This window comes from Tubulanus polymorphus, chromosome 4, assembly GCF_964204645.1.
Source record: "Tubulanus polymorphus chromosome 4, tnTubPoly1.2, whole genome shotgun sequence".
NCBI lineage: Eukaryota > Metazoa > Nemertea > Palaeonemertea > Tubulaniformes > Tubulanidae > Tubulanus > Tubulanus polymorphus.
This window is the reverse complement of record NC_134028.1, coordinates 2,668,178-2,694,000: the sequence shown is the minus strand read 5'-3', so window position 1 is coordinate 2,694,000 and position 25,823 is coordinate 2,668,178. Positions and strand designations below refer to the sequence as shown.

The window sequence follows — 25,823 nt, the reverse complement described above, 5'->3', positions numbered from 1 at the left end:
TTCCATCGACGAAATTACCCCTATAATTTATATCAATTGTCTATTAAAACCGGACCGAACTGTTTCCGCATCTGACATGAATTACAACAAAGGATCGCTTAAGTAGAAACGGAAACTTGTTTAAAATGTCGACGTCTGTTTTGCGCTAGTAGTGCGACTACTGCCGTGTCACCTCTCATACTGATGATGATCCCTCCGATGAAAAATTGTCGTCTCGTGTCGCAAGGACAGCGTCGCTCTGTTACAGCTACAGCTGAAAACACGAGACGTCGCGGATATGAACGTCGGATGCTGTAACACAACTGTGCTTCCACTGCTGCACTGATACGCTGAAGAGAGGTTTTTATGTAAACACACGTCGTTATTCATTCGCGACGCTGTTTACCGCTCTATACACTGCGCCTCAATCATCGCCTGTTACTTTTGACACTCCTAGTTATTACTGCGTGTAAATGCTTCGAGGTTTTCAGTTTTGTCTGATTTTATCGGGCGTCTTTAAAAGACTAGTACGTTGAAATCTGTCTTAGAAGTAATGCCAGCGATTTATATAAGCTGGGATTGATTAGCTGTATATTCTTAAAAACGTTTACATAATAAGTATATTGATACATGCTTTTACATACTTATTCATACATCAATAGACATAAAACTCACAGGTGACGGATTACGAATGCCGAAATAACGTGAAGTAAGAACATTTTATCGGCTCGAAAATTTCGTCGTGTACAACATTTGCGACTTCAAAAACTCGTCTAAGAATTACGCAGCCACGAATCGTTTCTAAAACATGATTGCATAAGCCTTGAGCAAAACGTTTTATGTATTGTAGATACGAATGCGTGTTTGGTTAGAATTCACTGAATAGCGACAACAGGCCGATTGAAACTAATGAGACCTAATGAAATTATTACGCGGTTGATAACCCAGTGCGGTTTCTCATTCGTGCCAATTCGTGGTCGACACGCGACCGATGAAGTATGGCTGCGGATAGCGGCGTGGTGTATTTCCTCGCGGTCGATTCTATTTGCGACGTGATGGAACAGAGACGATCTGTCATTGTTGAGTACCAGGAAGACTTTGCATGTGAATAGCGCCGATGTCGTTTGAGAGAGGCTGAATTATGAGATGCATTTAAAGCGACTTCCGGCTTTTAAAAAATGTCAATCCATTTGTTGATCGTCTTTTTAAATCAAATTTACAACATAAGATTTTTATATGATATTCACAATCCTTCCTGATTGCTGAAAATTGCCCGATAAAGCAGAGAACCGGGTATGCTTTCGATAATTTCAGGGTAGTAACTTAGCGGTCGCAGTGAAACATATGGAAACATCACCGAATTTTGGCTGATTCTCCCTGGTAGTAGATCGAGCCCCCGGATTAAGAAATGGAATTATCATGTCGATGTCAAGTGCGCAAAATGCGTGGTCAGGTTTCCAATAAACTTTAAGTAAAGGAAGGAATGGAAGAAACCATACGGAGAAATATCTTTCGTCAATATTAACCGCCATGGTTCTCCAGGCCGATTTGACCAAAGTCTCTCTTTCTCTCTCTCTCTCTTTAGGAAAATGTCTTGTGCTCTTAAAAATGTAAATCTGTATTCTCAGAATCATAATCATCAATCAACTGATGGTTCGTGCGCTGATGGCAAACCTTTCCGGGAGAAATTTCTTATCGGGTCGCGTCTGCGGTCGTACTGTTCATCACTTGTCTGCAATCTCAAAACAATAAAAACGACGATACTGTTCCAGATTGATGTTGATTACTACTCCGATATTATGCATTACGCGTTTCTTACCGCTGTAGTTTACGAGATATCATCAAAAAGATATGTAAATAGTTTGACCTCGACACAAAACTTTATTACTGTTTCAGTCGTTTTTTTCACGCGTAATGTTTTGTTTGGATCCTTGTTTGAAAATTCCAGGCTTTTCGATGAATATTCTCAGAAGGAAATTGCAATAAATACATCGTGATATTCAAGCAGGATGGTTATCATCGTCCCATGTAAATGTGTAGAAATAAACATGCAGTCAGTTTGATTTAAACCATTTAATCGTGTCCTTCTCAAATACAAAGAATCAAGAATTGACCGATACATATGTATGATACATCACGATATACACCGCCCCCGGGGATGTCATTTATAAATCTGTCCACGACAATAAACGAATTATCTAGTCACATTTATCGAGGAGAACGTATAACCAACACGAGACACCCCGAGGGTCCGAAAGCAATTATAGACAATAAAGAGACATTTCAAGGACAGCCAACAAATGATTCGTGTGCCATTAGCCAGGATAGACCACGGGCGCGCATGGATATACCGCTGGCTACTTATTCATTTTGCTTCCAAATCCTACATTAACTAATGTATCGACTTGAGATGAAATTCGAATCCAAATTTGACGGAACATGGTTATCATTACGATCTATAACCCTGTTTGTCTAGGGATTCACCCGGGATCGGGATACTGGACTTACCCCGAATCATTCCAGGATTATATTTTTTCATATGAAGATGGAGAATGTCTCGACCACGATCAATTATCGTTTGGTGTTACGCTACCACTGGCGAACCGCCGAGCACCAGCAGACTACTGGATTACTTCCACGACATTCAATTCAATGTTGAGAGGTATAAGAAGATAATCCTTCAGTGGGATTAAATCAACAACATAACGCTGAAGTGGCATCTTCGCTATCTATCGAACAAAGATTCACATCTTTATCTTTTATGCGACTATACTACGAGTGACGTGTATGGAATGTGAAATGAATTCATTAAGTCATTCGTTTTGGTGCTGACGTAACTTAATATTTCGATATGAAATGTGAGACTGGTATTTCATTAATCTCTCTGCTATACGCAATAGGCTAATCTTTGGTCATTCATGATATTACTTCACATATAATTAAATCCATGGTCGATAGTTAATATGCCGATGGGTCTCGAGAGATAGCCGTGAAGCGAATGCATTTTGTCTTATCAATGCTGCCCTGGTAACTACAGAAAAGATGCATTCTATACATGACACATCAAGACGAGGGAACTCAGACGTTGTAACGTATTCGACGTATTGCGGCAATGATGTCACTGCATCGTTTGGGGCATGTAACATGGTGAAAGGAACAAATGAATCGGAACGAAATAGCCCCACATCGTTAATGAATCCGAGATCTATCTATCTTGCCAAAATATCAATTTAAAAAGAGTAAATGTAGATGTTATTTTTAAACGAAAGTGCAGTACCATGTGCCAGAACAACCAGAAGAACAACACCGTATTGTTGTCAGATGCCAATCCATAATAATAGGAGATTGTTTGAAATGGACGAAGTAATTTTATAGCACTGATATGGTATCGGATATTATTCATCACGATACTCTATTGAGGAAATGACGTAAAATGTATCGATTTTGGTATCGATCTGGTAAAGTCAGCTTTGCATACATCTACATACAAACCGCGATGGCCGGCAGGTTGTTTGTCGCCACCGACGCCGAAAAGAACCTTTATTGCATCGTTCACTTTATACAGTCTGATGCACGATGTACGCGAGTCTATCGTTGAGCTCTTGATCTACAGTTGCTGCGGTGTTGATGGAGATTTTGGCGAATTTTCATCTAACTGCGCGACGCTGAAGTAGTCTTCAATCTCCTTAAAATCAGGCGGCAAACTATTCAATTCCTAATAGTCCCAAAACGACCATTACCGGTAGCGTTTGCTTCGTTGTATAGTTTTCTCATGTGGCAGGCGCTCATCAACTTCATTTAGGTTTACCGTCTTTTGCTGCTCAATCACCATTTCTTTGATTTCAGGCGATGAAAGCACCGAACGATTATCCCCCAACTCCAAAACCTGATAAGAGTTTTGTCATATATTCTCCTATAGCTAAGGTCAGTGCTGGCCATGAACGAATAGCGTACTTCGACACAGGAGATTTCGAAAACTCTTGAAACATGGTTTCCGTTCCAGGTCCAACAGAAATTATGTCAAACAATGAGCATGAACTATACCATTATGGATACTGGTGATAATCAAAGCGTCTTGGGTCATTCTGATACTCAATGTTATGTCGGAGGTGATGCTCATAATTGTGGAATCAATTAAAGAGTTCTAGCACAAGGTGACATTAATCATAACAACAGTTTACGTGACCATTTCTAATCCACACTTAGAATAACAAACGTATAAATTCATCGTTGATATGATTTTCATTTTTATTCCATTTGCGTTGTTATCGCCAACCACGCCCGAGTGAACTTATCATCTTGTGTCACATAATAAAGCCTGATATGTCTCTCATTTTCACTGCGCACTCGGCGTCTTCTCCATCACCGATAAAATTAATAACGGGGACGGCTAGGAAATTCTACAAGTGTCTGGAAATTGAAATACTTCAGAAGCTCAGATTTCTGCCTAAACTAATATCATAAAAAAAAACATTGGCTACGTCTCGATCCCGATTCGTTCATTAGTAAGCAATCTAATATTTGTCACGGAGGCAAATGAAACGCGCAAGTAATGACTTAGTTTGGATTCATTGATTCAAAAAGGTGTTCATTCTGATGATATACCAATGTTTATTGAACTTTGAGCCTTCGTGTATATTCATTTCCTCTGGTGAAACGTTGATTTAGGGTCCTTTCGGTGACATTTACACAAAGTCCCAATGATAATAGCACTTCACTTTGCCCAACCCTATATGCGATATCACGCATTCGGTCAGACAATTTTGCTCATTACGGGTATGTTAGAGCAGGTTGGTGCTATCTACACTTGAAAAACGTAAACTTAAAACCGTACCTTACACTTCACAAGCTTTAACGTCGAATAGGGTAACTTTATACGAGTATCTCATACCACGACCTTTACTATAGAATCAGAGGAAAATAGAAAGAAATTCCACACATATGCATCAGTGATACGGCTCTACAGATTAACCGTCCCCAAACGTTTCCATTCAAAGAAGGCTATTTCTCGGAAGTGTATGGGTCCCTTCATAAAGATCACTGGCTCTGAAAACCTTTTAGAAATATACTGCAAACTTCGGAGTAATTGCCAGAAGAAATTACAACAAAAAGATTAGCTATTGGATGCTAAACGTTGTGCTCCTGGTCGCATTGGAATTAGTTCTATTTCAACATCATGGTTCATGACTGTACGTTCCCATAAAAAATCGCCAAGATTGCCATGCATTTTTAAAAGCTGGCGTTTTGAAGCGTCAACCAGACGCAAAACACGATTCAAAGCAGCTTTTGCCGTGTACCAGCATCATGCCGTGCACATAACCACGAGGTAATTGTTCGTATGGCTAAAGATCTCCCTATTCATCGTTTCATTTCATAACGAACGACATACGACATTCCTGAAAGTGGAAGAATGATCCATGGCGTTTGAACCTAAAAAACCTTCCATTTAAACCTTCCAGAAAATGTATTCCACACGCGAGAGCCACGTGCTCAAATTCATCTCAATTCGTTTCAAGTGTGCCGCCACTTCCTTCGGCCGCGATACGAAACCTGCATTTCGAGATGAGATGTCTCGATCCATGAATCAACCGATGTATGATGCTAATTAAATTAATGGAGTATACAGACAGAATCCGACGAGTCTCCACTTGTCTAAGCCTGGATGGACGAGCTTTTAAACATAACTTTATCGGAATGAGCGATGTTCAGACGACCCTGAATCGACCGTACGATACTAAAACCATGATGAAATTTCCTTTGATCATCGCTGTTGATGGATCAGCGAGTGGGTGACGTTTTAGTATCATGAACTTTCCTTAAAAAAACCTTTTGATCTTGTGACTGTTTTAAGTGAGATTCTGGCCCATGTACACTCGTGTTTTTAGGGGCATTTATGACTTATCTACATGATCTACACTTGCAAAGAAGTGATTTTCTAGCACACGCATTCGATATCGATGGCTCACCTTGTGAATTGCATTTTCATCAAACAATACCGTAGCATTTTTCTGCTCATCACGTCCAATCATAGTCATGTATCCATCGCGACCGTTTGTGATCACATTCAATTCGCCATCCATTCTTAAAGATTCAATCGCACATACACAGAGGGAAACAAACACGATAAACAAACCCCTATGAAGCAACCACTCGACACTATCCAATCGGATGTTTTTATCGGTATAAAGTCGTTATTATTCGGCGGATTATTGTATGTTTCTACCCCGAGTTGCGTGTTGGAACTACGTAAATACCAGTTTTAGCACATACATTCTTTTGGACTCGATGACGTATCCACGAAGAATCAAACAACGTGAAATCTAATTTCCAATTCGCAAGAGTGAAAATGTTGACGAGTGTTTATCTCGTGCTATCCAGATTTATGTTATTATGCAAGTCCTGCGGAGAACGGGACGATGCATTTTCCGATAAAACAGGAATGGTTAGTTTCAGTGGTGGTGCTAGAGAGTACGCGGATATCGGCTGCACCGTCGCTTGAATTAATGAACTGTGTCGCTCGCTAGTTACTCTATATCATCCGTATCACCTGCATCCCTTATATCCACCAGGCGACTGCCTTATACACATAACTGTGCGTCTTAAAGAAAAATGCTGCCGATGACGCGAACAAAAGATCTGTTTCTCAAGAAAAAGATGCTGCAGCGCCGGCAGTACTAACTGGTAGAGCTATTCAGTGATTTCGATTCATTATCGGCGACCGAGGCAGCATCCAGTTCATATACGCGATCGACGTTCTGCAGATCGATCTCTGCTCACAATAAAACCGTATACGATTTACAGCACACGATGGATGACGCGCTGTGCCGGGCGTCGTAAAAATAGATTCGATCACCAACCCGAATAACAGCGACTGCTCGACGCGGGATCAGACGACAACTGATGATCGCGGCAGACGAAATCAATAGGGAAACAGGGAACAGGGAACAGGGAACAGGGAACGGGGAACAGGGAACAGTGAGGGTTTCTTGCACAGAATTCGGAATATTTACGTATGAACAACATGAACACCACCTAACCCCGGGGTCAGTTCCTGTCCACTCGGTTTCTTTCCACGGAAACACGGAAACACAAAAACACGTAAACAAACAAGTTTGATCGCGGAAACGTTGTTCCCGAAACCATGTTTCTTGTTTCTCGCACACGACACATGGAAACGTTCAAAAACACAAATTTCTGTTTCCGTGTCGTGTGCGTTTGGGCTTAATAAGCTCTTATGACCGTTTTTGGACTTGCGGCAAGTCTATACTTGGCCCTGTGATTATCGGCAACTACATCATGAAACAGCTTCATACGTATATTAGTTATACGTATGAATTCTGATGAAGATTATTCTCAAATATCTTCGTTGACGCCGTCACTATCGATTTGACGTCAAGAAAGTGCATAATCTGCTACGGCACACGGAGAAGACAGTTTTAGATTTATACACGGGATTTTCGTGCGTACCATAAATACGCCTCTGGTAACGAAGCTTACATATGTAGCCTCAAGGGGTATGGTACCTAATAGAAAAATTAATGAAAAATACGAAAGCCTCAGAATAAGTCTTTTGTCATTATTGCTAAATGATATCTCGCGTAAAAGAATGAATGAATTTCACCAAATTTCACATTATTCTTTCCTACTTTAGATCATAGATGAGCGAGCTTCTCTTTGTATAAATCTCCCGTGCTTAGCATTTTTTTTTCGGGAAATATGAGACTCGTAGTGTGTAGAAGAATAGCCACACTCGGACGTACAGATAGATGGATAAGGTTAAAAACAACTATACAATCTAAAAGATTGCGACGTTTCGACAATTCGCGACGTTTCGGACTTCTCTCTCTCTCTCTCTCTCTCTCTCTCTCTCTCTCTCTCTAGTGATGCCTCGTTATGTCTCTACAGTTCGAAACGTCGTGTAGTCTGATTCTAATTCTTGATAGATAAATTTCGATTTCGATTTTAATCTCTTTAAATTGTATATAGTTTCAACCTTATTATGTATTGTCTGTCGTGTTTGGGCGTGAAGTGTGGCTGGCTCGAACTGATTGATGATAAGTCGAGCAAGTTGTGGCATTTATAGCAAGTTAGTTAATCAAATTCTTATTTTGCCTGCAGTAGGATGATGACTCATTTGATGTATTTTCAACTTCTATACATCCCACGAAGAAATATCCGATATTTCAATCAACGGAAAAACGTATATACATTTTTCTGTAGTCGCGGGCCACGAAGAAAACGTTTCAGCATTGTTGTAATATTTTCTGGACGCACACGAAGGACATCATTATATGAGCAGAATAAGGCATAAAAATGAAACGAACGAGAGTTTTTCTTCATATAATGTATCGTCAAAGAAAATATCGATACTGCTGCAACGGGGAGTCGGGGAAGGTTTAAGTAGTAACAACAGAAATTTGATGACAGTCTTGATAAAAATCTCGCAACATCTATTTTTCTACCAAAACAATTCTAAGCACATGTAATACGATGTAATACGATATATTCTTATTTTATAAAGAACTTAAATGTGGATCTATGAAAAAAATCTACGGATATCACAACTCGGCAACGACTTAAGCTGCACCAACAACGATCGAGTAACACTGCGTGACGACGTGTCTGAGCATTTTTCATTATTGATAACTCAATTCGTGCTTGTATTTAGTGTGAGTGTGTGTACTTAGGCGAATGAATCGAATTTAAAATCCAGGTGCGAATATAAGCAAATATCCCATTCACCATACACCAAGCAACATATGATATGTTTCCGACCAAAACTAGACGTGCTGGGTGCAACCATTGTGGAATTGATTTCAGTAATTTGAACATGCTCGCCCAAGGTTTTCATACGGCTTTCACAGAACCCGACCAACCTGTCTAGAAAAAGTAAGAGCACATCCACGCGTGTGGAATGTATCATCAGGAATCGCTGATCTAATGCGTGGATCATCAGTTTGAATCCTAACACACAATCTCGGGCTCGGGAACATTTCGTTTGATACGATCATCGACTCTAAAACGTTTAGAGTCTATGATCAAATCGGGGGTAATCATTCAGAATTGTGTTATCTGGAATACCGCGACGACATATAGCCTACATGAAATAACATCTTTATCGTCATCAATCTAGTCTAGAAGACCGAGTGATCGGGGTAATAGGTTCTGACCTAAATCGTGTTCCTCGTTTTACAAAAACTTGATATATAACAAACCAATGTTCGTGCGTTTTGGAAAGTAGGTCAACATTTCTACCCAAGAGAAATGCACTCGTATGTAATGTTATGGGTATCTTGACTGAGTTGCTCCCGTCACATGGGCCGGATATGCGATATGAGGCCTATACCTGTAGTGTGTTTTTCACAAAAAAATAACTATCTACAAGCAATGTTTGACTGGCGAAAAAATATTGACGACAACTAAATGTTATAGGCCTATAATCCTTAAATCCCTACAAAAAATTGGTCAGCCGAGCATATAGAATTTAACCTCAGAATCTCGCGGGATCGTGGACGATTTTGTTGGCTAGATTTTTAAATCGAGTTTTTTAACTGATGTACTCGATTATAAAAAGAAATGAATTTTCGATTGACTCATCTTTACTTGAGTCTATTATAAAACCATGGACTCTAAAACGATCGTTTTAGATTCCACGATAAGACGGACTGAAAATAACGTGACGTTAATCGGACGACAATCTGAAAATGTGTATGAATATTATTCGTTTAAACCACTCAGATTCTGACTCGAATTTCACGATGAGAAGCGGTGAAAGGGAATAAGCGAAATCCCTATCTGTTTATACTTGATTGTTCCGAGCCTGTATTACATGAAATTCATATAAGTATATTCAATGTTTGATAATTTTTCTTTTTACCACGCACGATTCGATAATCTTCGTGAATAAGAGGCGAAATTAATTTCCTTGTCCGCAACACGGTTTAGGAAACAAGATAATAGAATCGACCGTATACCTATGACATAAATCATATTTTTACTTTGACGTCTCTCGTTGTTGTTAGATCGCCATCAGCTGCGACACCTTCGACATATTGCGCGCAAATAAAAGATTCGAAGTGGTAGAAATAGTCTATTAACGCATATATGTATATCAGAAATAATGGATACAATTTCAGGTAAAACGTGTGCTATGCGTCGTACGTGGGAGAAAACATTTTCAGTGGTGACAATTTAGATTTCGTCTGCTAATGAACGGCTTCGTCTTATTCTTTCCGCGATCGAGATACATTTGTTATCAAAGAGTGTTGAAGGCACGCGTAAAACGAACGATATTTTGCGACTTTACGAAGATATTTATCGTCAGGTTAAAGACAAAATAATTCCGCGAGTTTGAAGCGCAACGAACACCAACGGGAGAAATTTAGCATTTCATATGAGTTGTGATCGAAATAGTCCTCGAAACGTGATCGCATGATTGCAGAAACTATATCACTAGGAGTTCGTCAAATTACCTAAAATGACAGGTGACTTATTAAAAATGCGAGAAAACTAACGCCGGTGCAGACAATTTTCACGTTTCACAATATATGCCATAAACCTCCCGAACATTCGTCAGTTACATGGGTATTTTCATCTTTTTATCAAAATGCCATTCATTCTCTGTTTAAGTGGTATTTCTGTTCGATAGCGCGAACGGATTTTTCTAACGACCAGACGCCGGAAAAATCGCTTCTACTTTCATTTTTCGTTCGACCCGAACATTATATATTCTAAACTGACACGATACACGTACTACCCCGAAATTCACGAGCGAAATTTATTCGCATACAGAAGACAGAATAAAGTTTTATGAGACTCGTACCAAAATTTCATAAAGACTATTTTTGCTTGTACGGAAAATCCACGAGGGATGATTTCTATTATTCCAGTGTTTCGATGTACTTATAAACGAATTAGTTGTCAATATTCTAGTGATTCCATTCAATTCCATCCACTAATCGCTTCCTTGTTAATGCGTATTATTAAAAACAAAATTATTCACGTATTTTTGCTTTATCTCTGAATTAGTGTATCATATGATCTACATTCTCGTTTTGTTGCCGAATATAAAATTTCCCCAGGATAAAATAAATCGAATATTCCGTAATGTAGAAATCTAGATGGAGAGTAATTTTGAACAAGAGCTTATTTATCAATTCCCTTTTTGTAAAATGCTTGTTCACTCGTTTATATCATCCATGAAAATCAAGAAGTTATTCATAAAGGTTGAGCTTTTATTTGACTTTTATCAGGCTATTAATGTATATAACTAGCGAGGCGTTTTTCTGAATTTCAAGGTAATCTGCGATTAAATAAATGAATCGCAATTTTTTTGGACGGATATGGGATTTTGCCATTATTGAAACAACGAACCACTTAACCACGGCCTCCGCTTTAGAAAGAAAGAAAAATGGCGTTATCTTTTATCATTAAAATATTGGACTGGTAGAGAACATCATACGAAGCCGTCGCGTCTTTTCGTGTTCACTTTGAATTGGAGCAAATTAATGATCTTGGTGCACAGCGCTTGCAGACACCACAGCATTCGACGATGTAGTACTCCCACCAGTCAGTGCTGTATCGATCGTTCTAGATCTACTGCAGTATAGCAGACACACACACACAACACCATATCCGTACACGTTACGTATGTTGCTGTACTGAAAGTACCGGCGCATATACAAACCGCGTTGGCAGAGTCCTTGATCTTTTACGGTACTGCAAACAGATCACGCTAGAGAGGTATGTATGTACATACGGGGTACGGGTACACGTTGTCGGTGATTTTATATTTTTAGTGGAACAATCAAGTACGTGCAGATATGAAGAAACTCGTGCAAAATTGAAATGAGCTAATTTGCCGGTTACGATGTGTGGTGTGTTTTGCTTGTAAATGTCATAATTATTTTCATCGAAAATCAAAATATTTTCTTTCCAAAAGACGTGTACGTATATATATTCATGTGGGATTGATGTGATATTCACAGAATACTGACGAAACCACGTAGAAAGATTTAAAAACTATAATAACCTCATGAAAAGTGTCAGATCAATTTCATATAAATACATTATCGTGTTTCAAATTTGATAGTGTGTTTCTAAAATGTACGAATGTCAGACATACGAGAGTTAATGTGCTGTTAGTTAGATAGAGGTTTTTAACCAGTTATCAGTAAACATCATCGGATTTCCATTCAGTTTGACAAGTTTGTCAAAATACCAGTGTCGGCAAATCATATTTCCCAGCGTTATGCCAGAAAAGAAGAAGAAATTTATTTTTAGGTCAGTTTGCTAGAAGATAGATAAAAAACGATGCGATGTGTGAATTAATTCGAAACAAACAACGCTTCGAAATGAATATTCAACGACCCGATGGGAAATTAAGACTTTCCTGAACGGTGTGAATTTATTTCGTAAAACACTGAATTAGTTTTAAATAATTCATTACCACGCCGGTATAGAAACCTTGCACTAGTTTTAGAATTAAGCCCAAAATATGAAACGCCACGCAAGGAAAGACCGGACTGTTCAATGATCCGTGTCGAGGTTTACTGCTTTAGAAGGTGATTTTTTTAAATGTTTTGCGTGTTTTAACTAGTTTTAATGCCGGTCAGGAATTATTTATGGAAAAGCAATGGTTGGCTACATTTAGAAATTTAAAAATGGAGAATCTGTGAATTGAACCGCAGTTTTTAAGTTCCCCGCTTTTAAGTTTTATACTTTATAATGGATTCTACGATATCTCAATGTGATTCTTGTGGCACACGCTTTGCGGAATTTTATCTTGCAAATTTAGAATGACCGATACAGCGACAAGTATCTCGGAAAGACTTTCAAATCAGGTCCCATTTCGATATATGAGATAACGAACTACTGTACTTTATAACTAGTCTAAATCTATTAAGCCATAGAATACCTTAATTTCCTAATTTTGTGATTGCGACAAGATTGTCACTTTCGGGGACATATTGAATGTATGATCTTCGGTGAAATATCGACAAGAAATTCACCACAAATCTAATTATTTCGAATCATTTGATGCGATATCGAGTGAAATGCGCCGTGGCCGGAAAGGTCGCGTCAATGTCAAAAACTATTCGTTAACTTTTGGGTTGTAAAGCTCCCGACAGGCTGAGAAATACGCACCCCGTGCAGAATTTTGTATATTTTTCTAAGCGTTTTCATCATTCAAAATATTTTTTATAGGCTCTTATGATATCTGCAATAATTTGTAGGCTACTCATTGCCGTAAATATCAAACTGTATGTTATTAGGATATTCGTCTATTTAAAATCTGTGTTTTATATAAGGGCAAGAACCCCTTGAAATAAATATATACTTGTATTCAAAGACATTCTTGTAGTTTTATCCCGTCTTTCGACTATGTATAATTTCGTTGTACTGTATTTCCGATTTATTGATATGTCTTGAAAGTTTATTTCTTAAATTCTTACAAATATGCTTTAACGAAAGCAGGATAGGGATATTAAAGAATATTTGATGAGATCTGTAATTCAACGGCACAATAATCTAAACCTTCCAGGAACGACTGATATTTCTGAAAATTGCTGTGTTTTTGGCAGCGAAAAGGATTTACTATTTTTCGAATGTTGATAGAAATTCTTCTGGACCACTCCGTATTTTCATCATCAATATCTATGCTCGGAGAACATTTTAAGGAGGAAGAATTCACGAATTTTTGGGATATGATAGAAATGTAGAATTTAATTAATCTGCATAACAAGTAACGCTGTATATTAACATGTAATTGCATTTTGAACACTAGCTATTTTTTGACAGTGAATAAAATCCTCGTTTCCTCCACGACGAGTCCCATCGCAGATCGGTGCCAATTAGATTGGTGCGATTAAAAATTATCTAGATGAGAAAATCTGATGAAATATTACACGTAAAACTGTAAACCGGTGTGTAAAGCTTATAACTCATGTGTACGGGCGATGAGTCATTGTTTCGACTTCATTTTTCATTGGACAAAGAATCGAACATGACTCAGCGGTCGTCCCATGCAAGGATAATTATTCCGGTCTCGTTGTGCTGATGGGAAGGTATCGGATGTAAATTACTCCAAATGTGCAGTCACATAATATAATAGGGTATATATCCGAAGCGCAAAGTGACAAGATCCACCAGCCATCGGCCCGACGAAAAATGTAGGTACCTCGGTACATAAGTAAGATAAGTACGGATGAAACCGTGCATCCAGGCAGTTATTAAATCCCTAATCTATTATAAAAGGCGATAAAAGGGACCGACGTATATATGTATGTATTGGTCACACCTCGCCTGGGCAACTATGTATTGTACATCAAATTTAAATCCGTGAATAATTACCATTTGACTGTGCAATAAAAGCGTCGTAAGTATAACGCACGTTAATTCCGTTCGAGGTTTACGGGGTCTAATTGGTTAATACACCCGTTAATCATTTTAAATTTCGGTGTTAGTAATAGCGTTCTTACAATGACTGATCCTAATACACTCAGTCAAATCCGATAGAAAACACAGCTGCCAATTGATAGATCATTTATCAAACAAAATCCATACAAAATAATCTAATAAGTTTTCCCTAGGACGAGTCATATTTTCAAAGTCTTCGTTCGCCATTTTCGTTGACACAATTTTGAGTTTCAGTTTCACTATACATATATTCTGTTCTTCACATCAAGTGTTTCGCTCATCTAGACTGCTTTTAGGTAACTTGGTAAAATTCATTTTTTATCCTCAAATAACTTCTAACGTCCTAGTGAAATGGTTGCAATAATTACACAAACTCAGGATACAATTTGTGCCAAAACAAGAAAGATTCATATGCAGTGTCCTCATGTTCTTTTCTCCCTAAAAAAACCTATTTTTGTAGTATAATGGTTTTTCTATAACCTTGGAAATTCGGTAGGATATCGGGCAGAAATTCAAGAAAATTCAAGCTAAGAACAAAATGAACATTTAGGCTTCCATGACGACACTACACATTTTTCTTCTGATTAGATACGTTTAAAAGGTCGACATTCTGGGGTGGTTGAATTTACTGAACTCGCACTGAATGGTCAAAATAGCTGGGGAATTTACAACGCGCTTATTTTTACCTTCAGTATTTTTCCATTTCTTGTGCAAAAAGAATTCGTCTTTAAAAGGATTTTCGTTTGTACAAATTGAACGTCATTTCCACAATTATTAGCGCACGAATTCCATGATTTTATCAAACAAATTGAGAGCTACATCGACGATAGATTTATTTCTGAATTATAGATTTTCCACTTATAGATTGTTCATACCTTCTCCGTCATTCCGTTTTATCCGTACAATAAATTATTTGTATATCCAGAATTTACTATATAGGAATTGTATCTACTTATTGTTTTAAGTAAAACCAGGCAACGCTATATCGAAATTATTTTCTGTACTCAATCTTTCAAAAGTGGTCGATATGAATAATTCTGGTTGTTCATAGAGCATGCTTTACGACCGAGAGAGAAGTATATAACAATTTCTATGTTTTACCGCTGACAATTTTTACACGATTTTCCGGACAAAAAAGGACGCGTTTAATCATCGCATTAGTTACGAGGGATCCTTGAAACAGGCATCAAAACACTGGTGAACGTTGATAAATATTTGCGCAATTTTCCAACCATGAATAAATCTAATTTTTGCTGTAATAAAATTCTGCAATGCGAAATCATTTACCGAACAAATAATCCGCTTAGATACAAGCTGAACTTACGATTCTTAAATTCTAAAAACGTACCAGATTTTTAAAAACTCTTAGCATAATTTTCAAACTGCTAAATACGGACGCTCGTGCGTTTTTCGTGTCACGCAGATTGAAATCTTCGGCCATGTATGAAGTCACAGCTGTGCAAAAAAATATTCGTTAGACGACGAATTGTTCGGTTCACCCGTGCGCAAACTGTATACATTCATTATTCATTTGTCGGTTTGTCTCACGCTCAAAACCTGTAGAAATAATTCGTCGTACCGAAATTATTGAAGTGTACGCACGTATATATCAAGTGCTAGTGGTGTTTTACACGTTCACGACTTGTGTGTGAATATTTATCGATAGGTATCTCTCTTCAAAGGTATTATTCATATGAGTCGATAGGAATTATGTCACAATTATTTATTAGAAAAATATTTGCGAGGATTCAACGACCACCATAATATTGTTTCGGGTGCGTTGAATCCGAAATTTGGTGGTTTGTTGAATTCTTAACATTTTCTAAAATTGTGGGACTTCTTCCGAAACGTTATTTTCGATTATTCATACTGTCAAAAGGGTTTGATATATTATTTTGTCACTGGAAAGTAAAATAGATTGGTGACATAAGCGTTTGGAAATGCACATATGCCTGGACGTGATAAAATGCAGTTTTTATTGCGTTTGTAAATCTGGTTGCGTGATTTACATGTGTAAACTCGTCGGGTGAAATGCCGGATTTTAGACGTTCAATATCCAATGGAAATGTAGTTATTTGTCAGCATTAGTTAAAAGCTGATGTCAACCTTTTAATAGCACAGCACCAGAACGTCAAGCCTAATTTCACAGGATTGCACATCAGGCGTTTTTAGACGTTGTATACATGACTGTAATTGTCAAATTAATCTTTTGCCTATTAGAGAGGAATTGATAAATCCTTTAGACGGTTCAGTTGTTCTTTGAAACTGGTAACGTTAGGCTGATTTGAATTTTACTATTTGAAAAAATATCTATAATAGAAAAATCATTTGTCAGTATTATTCAAAAGCTGATGCCGGTATTTAGTCGCACTAGAATTCCGTGCCTAATTTTATTACGGGGTTATTCACATCAGGAGTTTTATAGGCGTCGTGTATATATGACTATATGAAACTAACAAACTAATCGTGTGCTTATTATAGGACAATTTACATGCCCTTGTAGTCGGAGGGTGCAGTTGTTCTTTGAAACACGGTTATTGGACTGAATTCACTTTGAATTTTACAAGTTGTATAACATTTGTCAGGAAATTCGCTTGTCAGTATTAAAAGCTGATTCCACTACACCTCCGTAAGGCGATCTCTCCGCGTTGTGTTTGTCTAATTCATAATCTTGTGCCAATCGTCTATATATGGCTATCATTGTTTGAACATGGTTATTAGGCTGATTACAGAATTCACTTTCGAATTGACAAAATGGTATGGATCACCGTCGCGCAGGCTCCTATCGTGACTCAATCTGTAATTAAAACTCTGCCATTTAATGCAGGTTGTTATAGATACACTGTACGTAACAAGGTGACTCTCGGAGAAGGTTTCGTCTTTCATGTTCTCACGAACACACTCTAGTCTCAGCTGTTCACGCAGCCATCGCGTTTTACAATGCCGAGCATCCATAATGCCCGCCATCACACATGCGCGTCTGAAGCCTTCCATACACCGCTTAAAAAATCGCGCTCCCATAAATCTTTCCGCGATGTCGTTAGCGGCTATTGTGTTTAATATTGGCGGACGCGTCGTGCTATTTATACTAGCCTCAGTTTCTTCACCGCGCGTATACTCTGTGTAGCTATTTCAAATTTGGAAATATCCTTTCACAATGGCTTCGCATTGAAACTAATAATACATCTGTTCCCCTCGCACAACAAAAGAACGTGCCATCGGTGTGTGGTGATATCGGGGTCGTCGTCACCTGAACTCTACTACGCGGCGTTGACGTCACACCAGCACATGGTATATTTCCGTCCCTCTCTCACAGGGCTGTACGCATTAAGATACCGCCATTTTCTTGCCTCAGACACGTCTACCTTCTTTTTTAAACGCGCGCAACTCTTCTCTTTCCATGTCGTGTATTTATAGGTTAGCGCGTGACGTATTTCCACCAATCGCTGTTCGACTTATTATGATAATATCTGCGCCAACGTCACATTAGTATTATGGGATAGCCGCGTAGCTCTGTCAGTGGTGAAGGATACAACGTAGAGAGGTCCGCGCAATTTACACCCCAAAATGGAACTAACGGACGTGGGTGAGCGAGTATTCGCCGCCGAACGTATAGAGAAAAGACGTATTCGTAAGGTAGGACATGTGGATTGAATTAGATACGTGGGTAAATGGGTGATTTAGAGGTAAACTGTGTTGACGTCGCGTCGTTTCATTCCAGGGTAAAGTAGAGTACCTGGTAAAGTGGAAAGGCTGGAGTTACAAGTAAGTATATAGAAACGTCTGAATTCGCGCCTTACGATGGCGACAACCACTCGGCAATGTCGTTACTATTACCGCGATGATGTTTATTTGCAGGTACAATACGTGGGAACCGCAAGATAACATTCTAGATGAAAGACTGATCGAGCAATACAAGCAAGGGTGAGTACGACGTTGTAATGTATAATGCCGTATGTGCAGCATGCATTGAGCGATGCCGTCGCCGATACGGAACAAGTTAATACACTGTCAACGTGAATTATCTGAACGATTCTATTTCTTGCAGCGTCGAGGCAGGGATCTTTCCTTCAGGAAAACGCGGCCCGCCACCGAAAAGACCGCGCTTGGAGGTAAGTAGAATTTATTATATACGGGGGTGTTTGTAGCACGTGCCGCCATTTTGAAGCGTCAAATGAAAGTACTTCGCCAGATCTTTAATATTTCGAAAACGGTTACAGATAAGAACTCGCAACTTGTACGATTGGAATGTCTAAAATATTGTCTTTCCGCACATATTTCAGCTTCATGGTTCCAAGTCGCCGTTGTCGAGTCCTGAACCTGAATCTAGCGGTAACATTAATAACGGTGTCAACGACATAGAACAAGTCGATAGCGGTGTTGTATCACCGGTTCGTGAGACCAATACCATCGATCCGGCTGATGAAACAACTCCGCGAGGTAACTCGACATCATCGCCCGGGGGTCGCGATAAGCCCGAAACGCCGATCGTAAAGGAACCGACTACGACTCTGAAAATACCCAAACCGTTACGTACCGCCGATACTGGACCAACACCGACATCAACGCCGGTCGTACCACGTCGGCGACCTGGTCGACCACCGAAACTAAAAACAGTCCGGCCTCTCACCGTGCCGTCGGTGGCGCCCGTGACCGTGGAACCGGCGCGCCCAGCAGCTATTGCGCCGAAAGCTACCAGCGCGCCGCGCGTAGCGCCGATCAATCGTCCCCCTATCAAAACTGTAATCAAAACGCACGGGACGAACGCCCCCTGTATTACTCATAGTACAGGACTGGACACGGAGGTTCCGATACCGATAACTTCCGATCATCGGTTGGAAGATAACGGTAAAAACGCAACCGACGGGTCTTCGAGCGCCGGGATTAACGGGCACGATAGCGCGCATAGTGACACCTCCGCTACCGACTCGGGGGCCGATACTACGAAAAATAATCCAGTAAACGGCAACGCGACCAGTACCATGACCAAAACGAAAGGCGGGTCGGCGGCTGGTCTGAATAATAATAACATCGAAGAGTTGGACGATAGTCGTATATACTGGTCACCGCCGGCCAATATAAAACCATTACTGGACAGTGTTTCGATTACAGATGTCACCACGAATAACATGACTGTAACGATTAAAGAGTGCACCACCGATTGGGGGTTCTTCCGGTCGCGGACAACAGAGAACCATTCCTCCGTATCTAGCGATAGCTCTAAGTGATTAGATCGTGTGGGATGTTCAATTTAGTAAATGTGCTCTGATGATATATAAAAAGGTATCGCGCGCGATCGCCAGAAACCTGTTCTCACGTACATATACGAAATTATAGTCGGGATCGTTGTTAATGTCGCTGACGCATTTTGAATTTCTGCGCATTGAATGATAGCTTTTTAATCGTGATGATGTCTATATAAACAGGGTAAAATGAAATATAGTTATTTTCTCTTTGATGCCATGGTTTGTGACCGTCTGTGTACAGTAGACGTGGGGTGTGGTTTATAGTATGCGCGGCTACGATACACACTTCGCAATTATATCACGTGTTACGTACGTATATATGTGGTGTAACTATATTATTGTGTATACATCGATGGAAAAAATATTTCGCTGGATACATCAACAAAAGATCTCCATCATCCGGAATAGAATAAAACAATTCTGCCACGAAAGCCGTCAATTAAGCGTGACGGGCGTAGAGTCACACGTGCACGTGACTGGTCTCCATCTCTGTGATGTAGTCTTTTAAAGATATATGGTACAAACTTATATATATACATATATAAATATTATTATTTAAAGCGTCTTGGGAAATTTTAATGTGTAAAGATCTGTCGTTAAGAGTCATTTGGTACCCACGTGTGTCGTTTTTGGTAAGTGTTAATCATGTGGAGTATAATACTGAGAGCTGTTCTAGACCTACATGAACTGTATTATCATTATCAGTTAATGGGTTGGGGGAACTTTCTGTGTGTGTGTAATATATCAAACCGTCAAACCTGGGTTCCGATTTTATCTATATACGAGTGATTTATATTCTTTTTTTTTCGAGAGTATTATTTGACACACCATACGTAAATGGATGCCCTACGATTTGCCGTTCGTCGCAACTTATTAAAACGCCGAAGTTCAAATTCGAGCTTTGGTTATCACTCAAGAAGCGATAGATTTTGTGGCCCAACCATATTTTGTTATTTTTCATTCCATTTTCCAGTTGAAATGTGTGGAATTTGTTTCCTGATATTGTGATAGACTTGTAGTGTAAATGTATTAATTTACTTAATCGAAGAATGTACAAAGAAACCTACCGGGGTAATAACCGAATCATTAGAAATCATTGGTGCCTTTTAACATGGCTTCAAAGGATGGAAAACATTTGTACATTATTTACGTACCTTATGGGAACGTCTGGCATTTCTCTAAATGAAAACTGCGCGCTACTGCCAGCGTTTTTCGCTTCATTGCCTTGGAATAATTCATCGAATGTTTAGATGAGCTTTAACGGGGTATCGATGTCCAGGAGCGTGTTTTTAGATTAACATTTAACTCTCAGTTTAAATGATTGAACATGGATTGATTTATTCGGAGTCAAATTGAAACCATTTCACACGGGACTTCCATTAGATTGATCAATCCAGTTTTAAGGAATGGGAACGGCGTTTCAAATACTCGTCTATAAATGAAAAAAAATTCCCACAGGAGAATTTTATGGGATAAAACTCATCTGATGATGGTTGATCGACGGCCGAAACGTTGTAGTTTCATTTTAATAAATCTCATCGCAGGATATTCTGTTGTGGGACCTTTTTTATCTACAGTTGACACGAATAAGAGCGTTGTATTCAACCAAATCTAACTAGATATTAACGAAGCATGTGTATGATTTAACGTTTTATGAACATTCAACTTCACAACCATCTCGAATTTTACCCTGAATGATTCTTTACAGGAATTAATACTGCGAATGTAGGTTAACCTGTAAATAACATCTATTTAATGGCATTGAATATGATCAAAAAGATAACGTTTTTTTAAATGTATATATGATATACATGTACATGTGATTTGATATTAATATGGCTGTACATAATGATAAACGATCATTTTACTCGTAAACAACTAAGACGTCGAAAGAGTCATCAAAGATTTATTGTCGTTGACACGAATAATGATCTTGTGCTATCGCCTGATGTAAAATTGATACCATTATATTTTGTACGTGTACTTGGAATGTCTTACAACATGAGTGGTTTATTTAACCGTTAACTTTCGTGTGGGTGTTGAAGAAAAAAAAATAGTGTGGTTAATAAGGATATGATGAATATAGAAAATCATGAATCATGTAATCCTGAACTTGAAATCAGATGAATTTGCTTCCGGTGTATTTATATGGAATTTGGATGATGTTTTATACATGTGTCAGTAGAACTAAAGTCGTAGTGTTGGAATATAATCCAATGTGTGTTTATGATAACGAACAATTCGTTAAACGTATTTTCTACTTGGTAGACTCATATTTAAAAAAAAAAACACGTTCTTAACGCAAGAAGTGAAAATGACTTCTTCGTGCGCGAGTGTGAATTTAAAAAAAAAGCTATATTCATTATTCATATGTAATATGATTCAGAAATGATGTAACCCATTAGAAACGTGAAAGCCTGACCCGGGGAGAGAACTACGGTATACTTGTATATTAATTTACATTTTGTAATATTGGAGACCATAGGAGTGGAAATAGACGTTCTCTGAGGACCGGTCATAATGCTGTCAGACGAAGTCAGTCGCATATCTTTTGGCCAAATACTGTTTCTACGCCCACTCCATATACGGACGCACCCGTCTCCCTCGCTCTCTCTCTATCTCATCTCATCTCTTATATTGTCTATTCGCCAACTCGCGTATACATATATAGTATTAGTCGATCTAATAAACAAATACAAAAACAAACTCGTTCGACTTAGTTGTTGTTTCGGTAAAGAGGTAGATTTACTGCTTAAAGGTAATTTGCTGTGTTACCTAAGCAATTCTTCAAGGAATGTTGGTTTCTCGACTCAACCGAGAAGGCGATGGAAAGGTAAGTAAAGGAAGGTTAGTTATATACAACATGCAAGCGTTATTCGCCAATTAATTCTCCAAAGTTTTAGGTGAGCTGTTGCAATGTTACCGATTACTTCAGCGTTTATTTTGCGTGCTTTGGACTAACTTGTATTATTTTCCCTCGAGAAACGGATCTCGCAGGTGTTTGCCTCGAAACAAATACGTAAACGTTCTTGTACTGACGTAATTCTAGATTACATCAAAGAAATCTGAGAAACTACTAAGGAAATTACTCGGTGAAAGAGTCTTGCTTGAAAAGAATCTCCCATTTTTCCAATAGTGCTTTACATTCCAGCAGCCACAATATGCACGAATTCATTTTCGGGCAGATTACTGAGCCCAATGACCTCAATATTGAAAAGTTTATTCGTCATAAAACAAAACAGTGTATTAATAGGAATTAAAAATCTACACGATGTATCTACGCGAAAAATGATTATTAATTCCTGGAGAAATTTTGACAATTTAAGTAAATCTATGATATCATTATCAGTAACCTGGTCATTCGTTTCGCCGCACCGCTGCACGACCCGTCGAAACAAACAGAACAATCTAGAGGTTATTCTAATAAGACCCAGCTTTATTAGGTGGTTGACCCGCCTATTCGTGTATTTTTAAGGGCATTTCTTGATCTATTGACCGACACCTGAAAAGTCTCCGCGCTATTGATCAGCATGCACCACGGATCAAGAGAGACGAGCTGCAGAAGTAGCTCTTAAACAAATCGATGGCTCTTTCGAGAACAGAAAATCTACATTGAGAAAAGACAGCGGTGATACTGTTCTTGTCGCTTGAACACGGAAATTATCGATTTGTTTTCTAGCGATGCAGTACCATTAGCTGCAGCATGTACGGCGTATTCTTCAGCAGCCAGTATCCAAGGGAGATTTATCTGAAAACAATTAATCTCTTGTCTTCGAATTAACGTCGTATTCGGGATACCTTCCAGGTCTACCTCACATCAATATTGCCAAAGTAGACTATTGCTAAATTATCGAAAGGCTGTACGTCTGACAAGTTTGAGGTCGGGGTGTGGTTTTTGGCAATTCCATTTTCTCTATTTTTGACAGATTGCCCCTCAACTGCATCTTTGAAAACGCATTCGAGATAGCAAGTCCTGATTGAAAATCATACCCAGGATTGTGGATTGTTTTGTTTGTCTAGTGCGGTGATTTGGTAGATTTGGATGGATTGAGCTATAAGGGAGATACTCGTAAACCTGTGATTCAATTTGATACATCCGGTATTATGTATACGGAAGATTCTTTACACGAACCGGAACTGAAATTTTTAATTATGTATGTACTTCGATTTAAAAATTCTGCCATTGCGCGACCATTCATATATACATATTTTGCACACAACGATTTCAAAGCCCTCAGCTCCACTATCGGCATGAGACGTGTGGTAGATTTGCGAGACCCCACACTAAATGAATAAGAAATTGAAATACTATGGATAAACTTATCAAACTTTGGATTGATCACCGTTTTTTCACTATTGGATCGGATAAATTCAATTGCGGGAAAATAATATCTTAACATAGTCCTACTAAAAAAAATATCATGAATTCTCTCACTTCTTCATAAGATGACGAAAAGCTAAAAATTCTGAAGCTAAAAATAAAGAGCAAGTGACAGACACTATGAATAGGATACAATGAAAATAAAAATCAACTTTAAGAGACTATGCAGATACGTCCAGACGCGATGATTAATTTTTTGGAAGTATAGTTTTTTCGTCAATCACGTTGCACATTGATGAAAGACATAGAGAAGAATGGGGATTATGCACAGATGTGGATTTGATTTGGAAAATCATTGGAGAACCTAAGATGGCACAGCTTGTGTCAATTCGATACACATACGTACACACACATGAGCTTTATATACAGTTAGCTCAGCCACGTCGCAGATTTAAAATCGGATTTATTTATGCTTCTTTTTTAAACTATAAGAAGTAAGTAAAATGTATATGAATACATATTTATCTATCGAGGTCAGTGGTAGCATGTCATTGTTAATAATGGACCTCTGATTTATCGAGTCCATCAACATTTGCAGGTTAACGTGCAAGAATTTTATTCTGAGCAATATCATGGTTGAATTTCACGCATTTCATAACGAAATTATCCAAAAAATTGTTTTCCCTTAGTTTCGGTTTATGTTCAAAGAAAATTTTTTTTCTGCAAATTTCTCTTGTAGCAAAAAATGCCACGGAAAAAGCTTATGCTTGGTGTTACATTGATTATGATGATAACTACATTTTACCTATACAAACTAGTCGACCAGAACAAAAAGCTTCATTTTCAACCAAAGGAAGTTGATCAGACTCAGCTCGGGCAACAGCCGCAAGAAGTACCAGTTATCTCGGAACAACTCGAACTGAATACATCGGAAGACCCGCAACGCGAACAAAACGAACAAAGTGAGGAACTCGTATCATCAGAACAAAATGGTATCGTTATAGAGAAAGACTCAGATACTGATGTTGCAGTGAGAAAAATTCCGATTTTGATACAAGGAAAACATGGTGAAAAAAATCTAGGAAATAATGAAAACCTTCCGCCACTGATGGATCAAAAGGAATTCCTGAAGGCTATTAAAGAGGCTGGCATTCCCATCGATCAGCTTGAAGATGAGATCTAAAAATAGGTCTATAAACAGCAGATTTCATAACCAATTTGAACGTGTATTTGTGAGAAAGAATAATGGATAATTCAACGAGTGAAAGCTGCAGAAATTTTTCTTTTTGCGTTAGAATACTCATGTTGCTAAAAACAGTCGAAGCTTTATAAATTGTAAACCTTATAACCTATAAGTATATATTCAAAATCGTTAGATTACATTCGCATAAAGGCATCGGAGAAACGTTCATTTTTATGGTCAAAAATAAGATGGTCATATTGAGTCCCACTCAGTATTTTCATGGAATCTTTGATAACTCACTTCTTTTACCTACGGGCCAGTAAAAGAAAATCATGATCAGTTTCTTGATAGGCAGCCGTCCATATCCTTTTTGATTTATGTATAAAAATGAGTTCCGTTAATAGCTTTATAAAACTGGACTTAATCTAGCCGCGGTGGTTTATAACATATACATTATTGGCTGAAGGCTGTCTAGATATTTAGAGAATTTGTTGTCTAGAAGACTGTCATTCATAACATTCGGAATAAATGTATCTAAACGTATTTTTAGAATAAATTTCGTTGTAAATAAACGTGGTACATTGTTTTTATGATGGATATCAATCGTCGTTTCTGGAGCGCACGGAGAATCGGCTTATTTTTCATTCGATTGTGTGATCAGGAACGAATCATCACC

General features: G+C 38.5%; 2 protein-coding genes across 2 annotated transcripts; both read left to right on the top strand.

Annotated features, from left to right (window-relative positions):
* The first annotated feature begins 17,899 nt into the window (after nucleotides 1-17,899).
* On the top strand, nucleotides 17,900-22,333 carry LOC141904638 (uncharacterized). Its single transcript, XM_074793265.1, has 5 exons — nucleotides 17,900-18,033; nucleotides 18,119-18,162; nucleotides 18,256-18,321; nucleotides 18,446-18,509; nucleotides 18,681-22,333. Exons 1-5 carry the CDS (start codon nucleotides 17,965-17,967, stop codon nucleotides 19,623-19,625), a joined length of 1,188 nt encoding a protein of 395 aa, XP_074649366.1. The 5' UTR covers nucleotides 17,900-17,964; the 3' UTR covers nucleotides 19,626-22,333.
* Nucleotides 22,334-24,406: 2,073 nt separating this feature from the next.
* Nucleotides 24,407-25,197, top strand: LOC141904749 (uncharacterized). Its single transcript, XM_074793403.1, has 2 exons — nucleotides 24,407-24,458; nucleotides 24,704-25,197. Exon 2 carries the CDS (start codon nucleotides 24,710-24,712, stop codon nucleotides 25,145-25,147), a length of 438 nt encoding a protein of 145 aa, XP_074649504.1. The 5' UTR covers nucleotides 24,407-24,458; nucleotides 24,704-24,709; the 3' UTR covers nucleotides 25,148-25,197.
* Nucleotides 25,198-25,823: the final 626 nt, after the last annotated feature.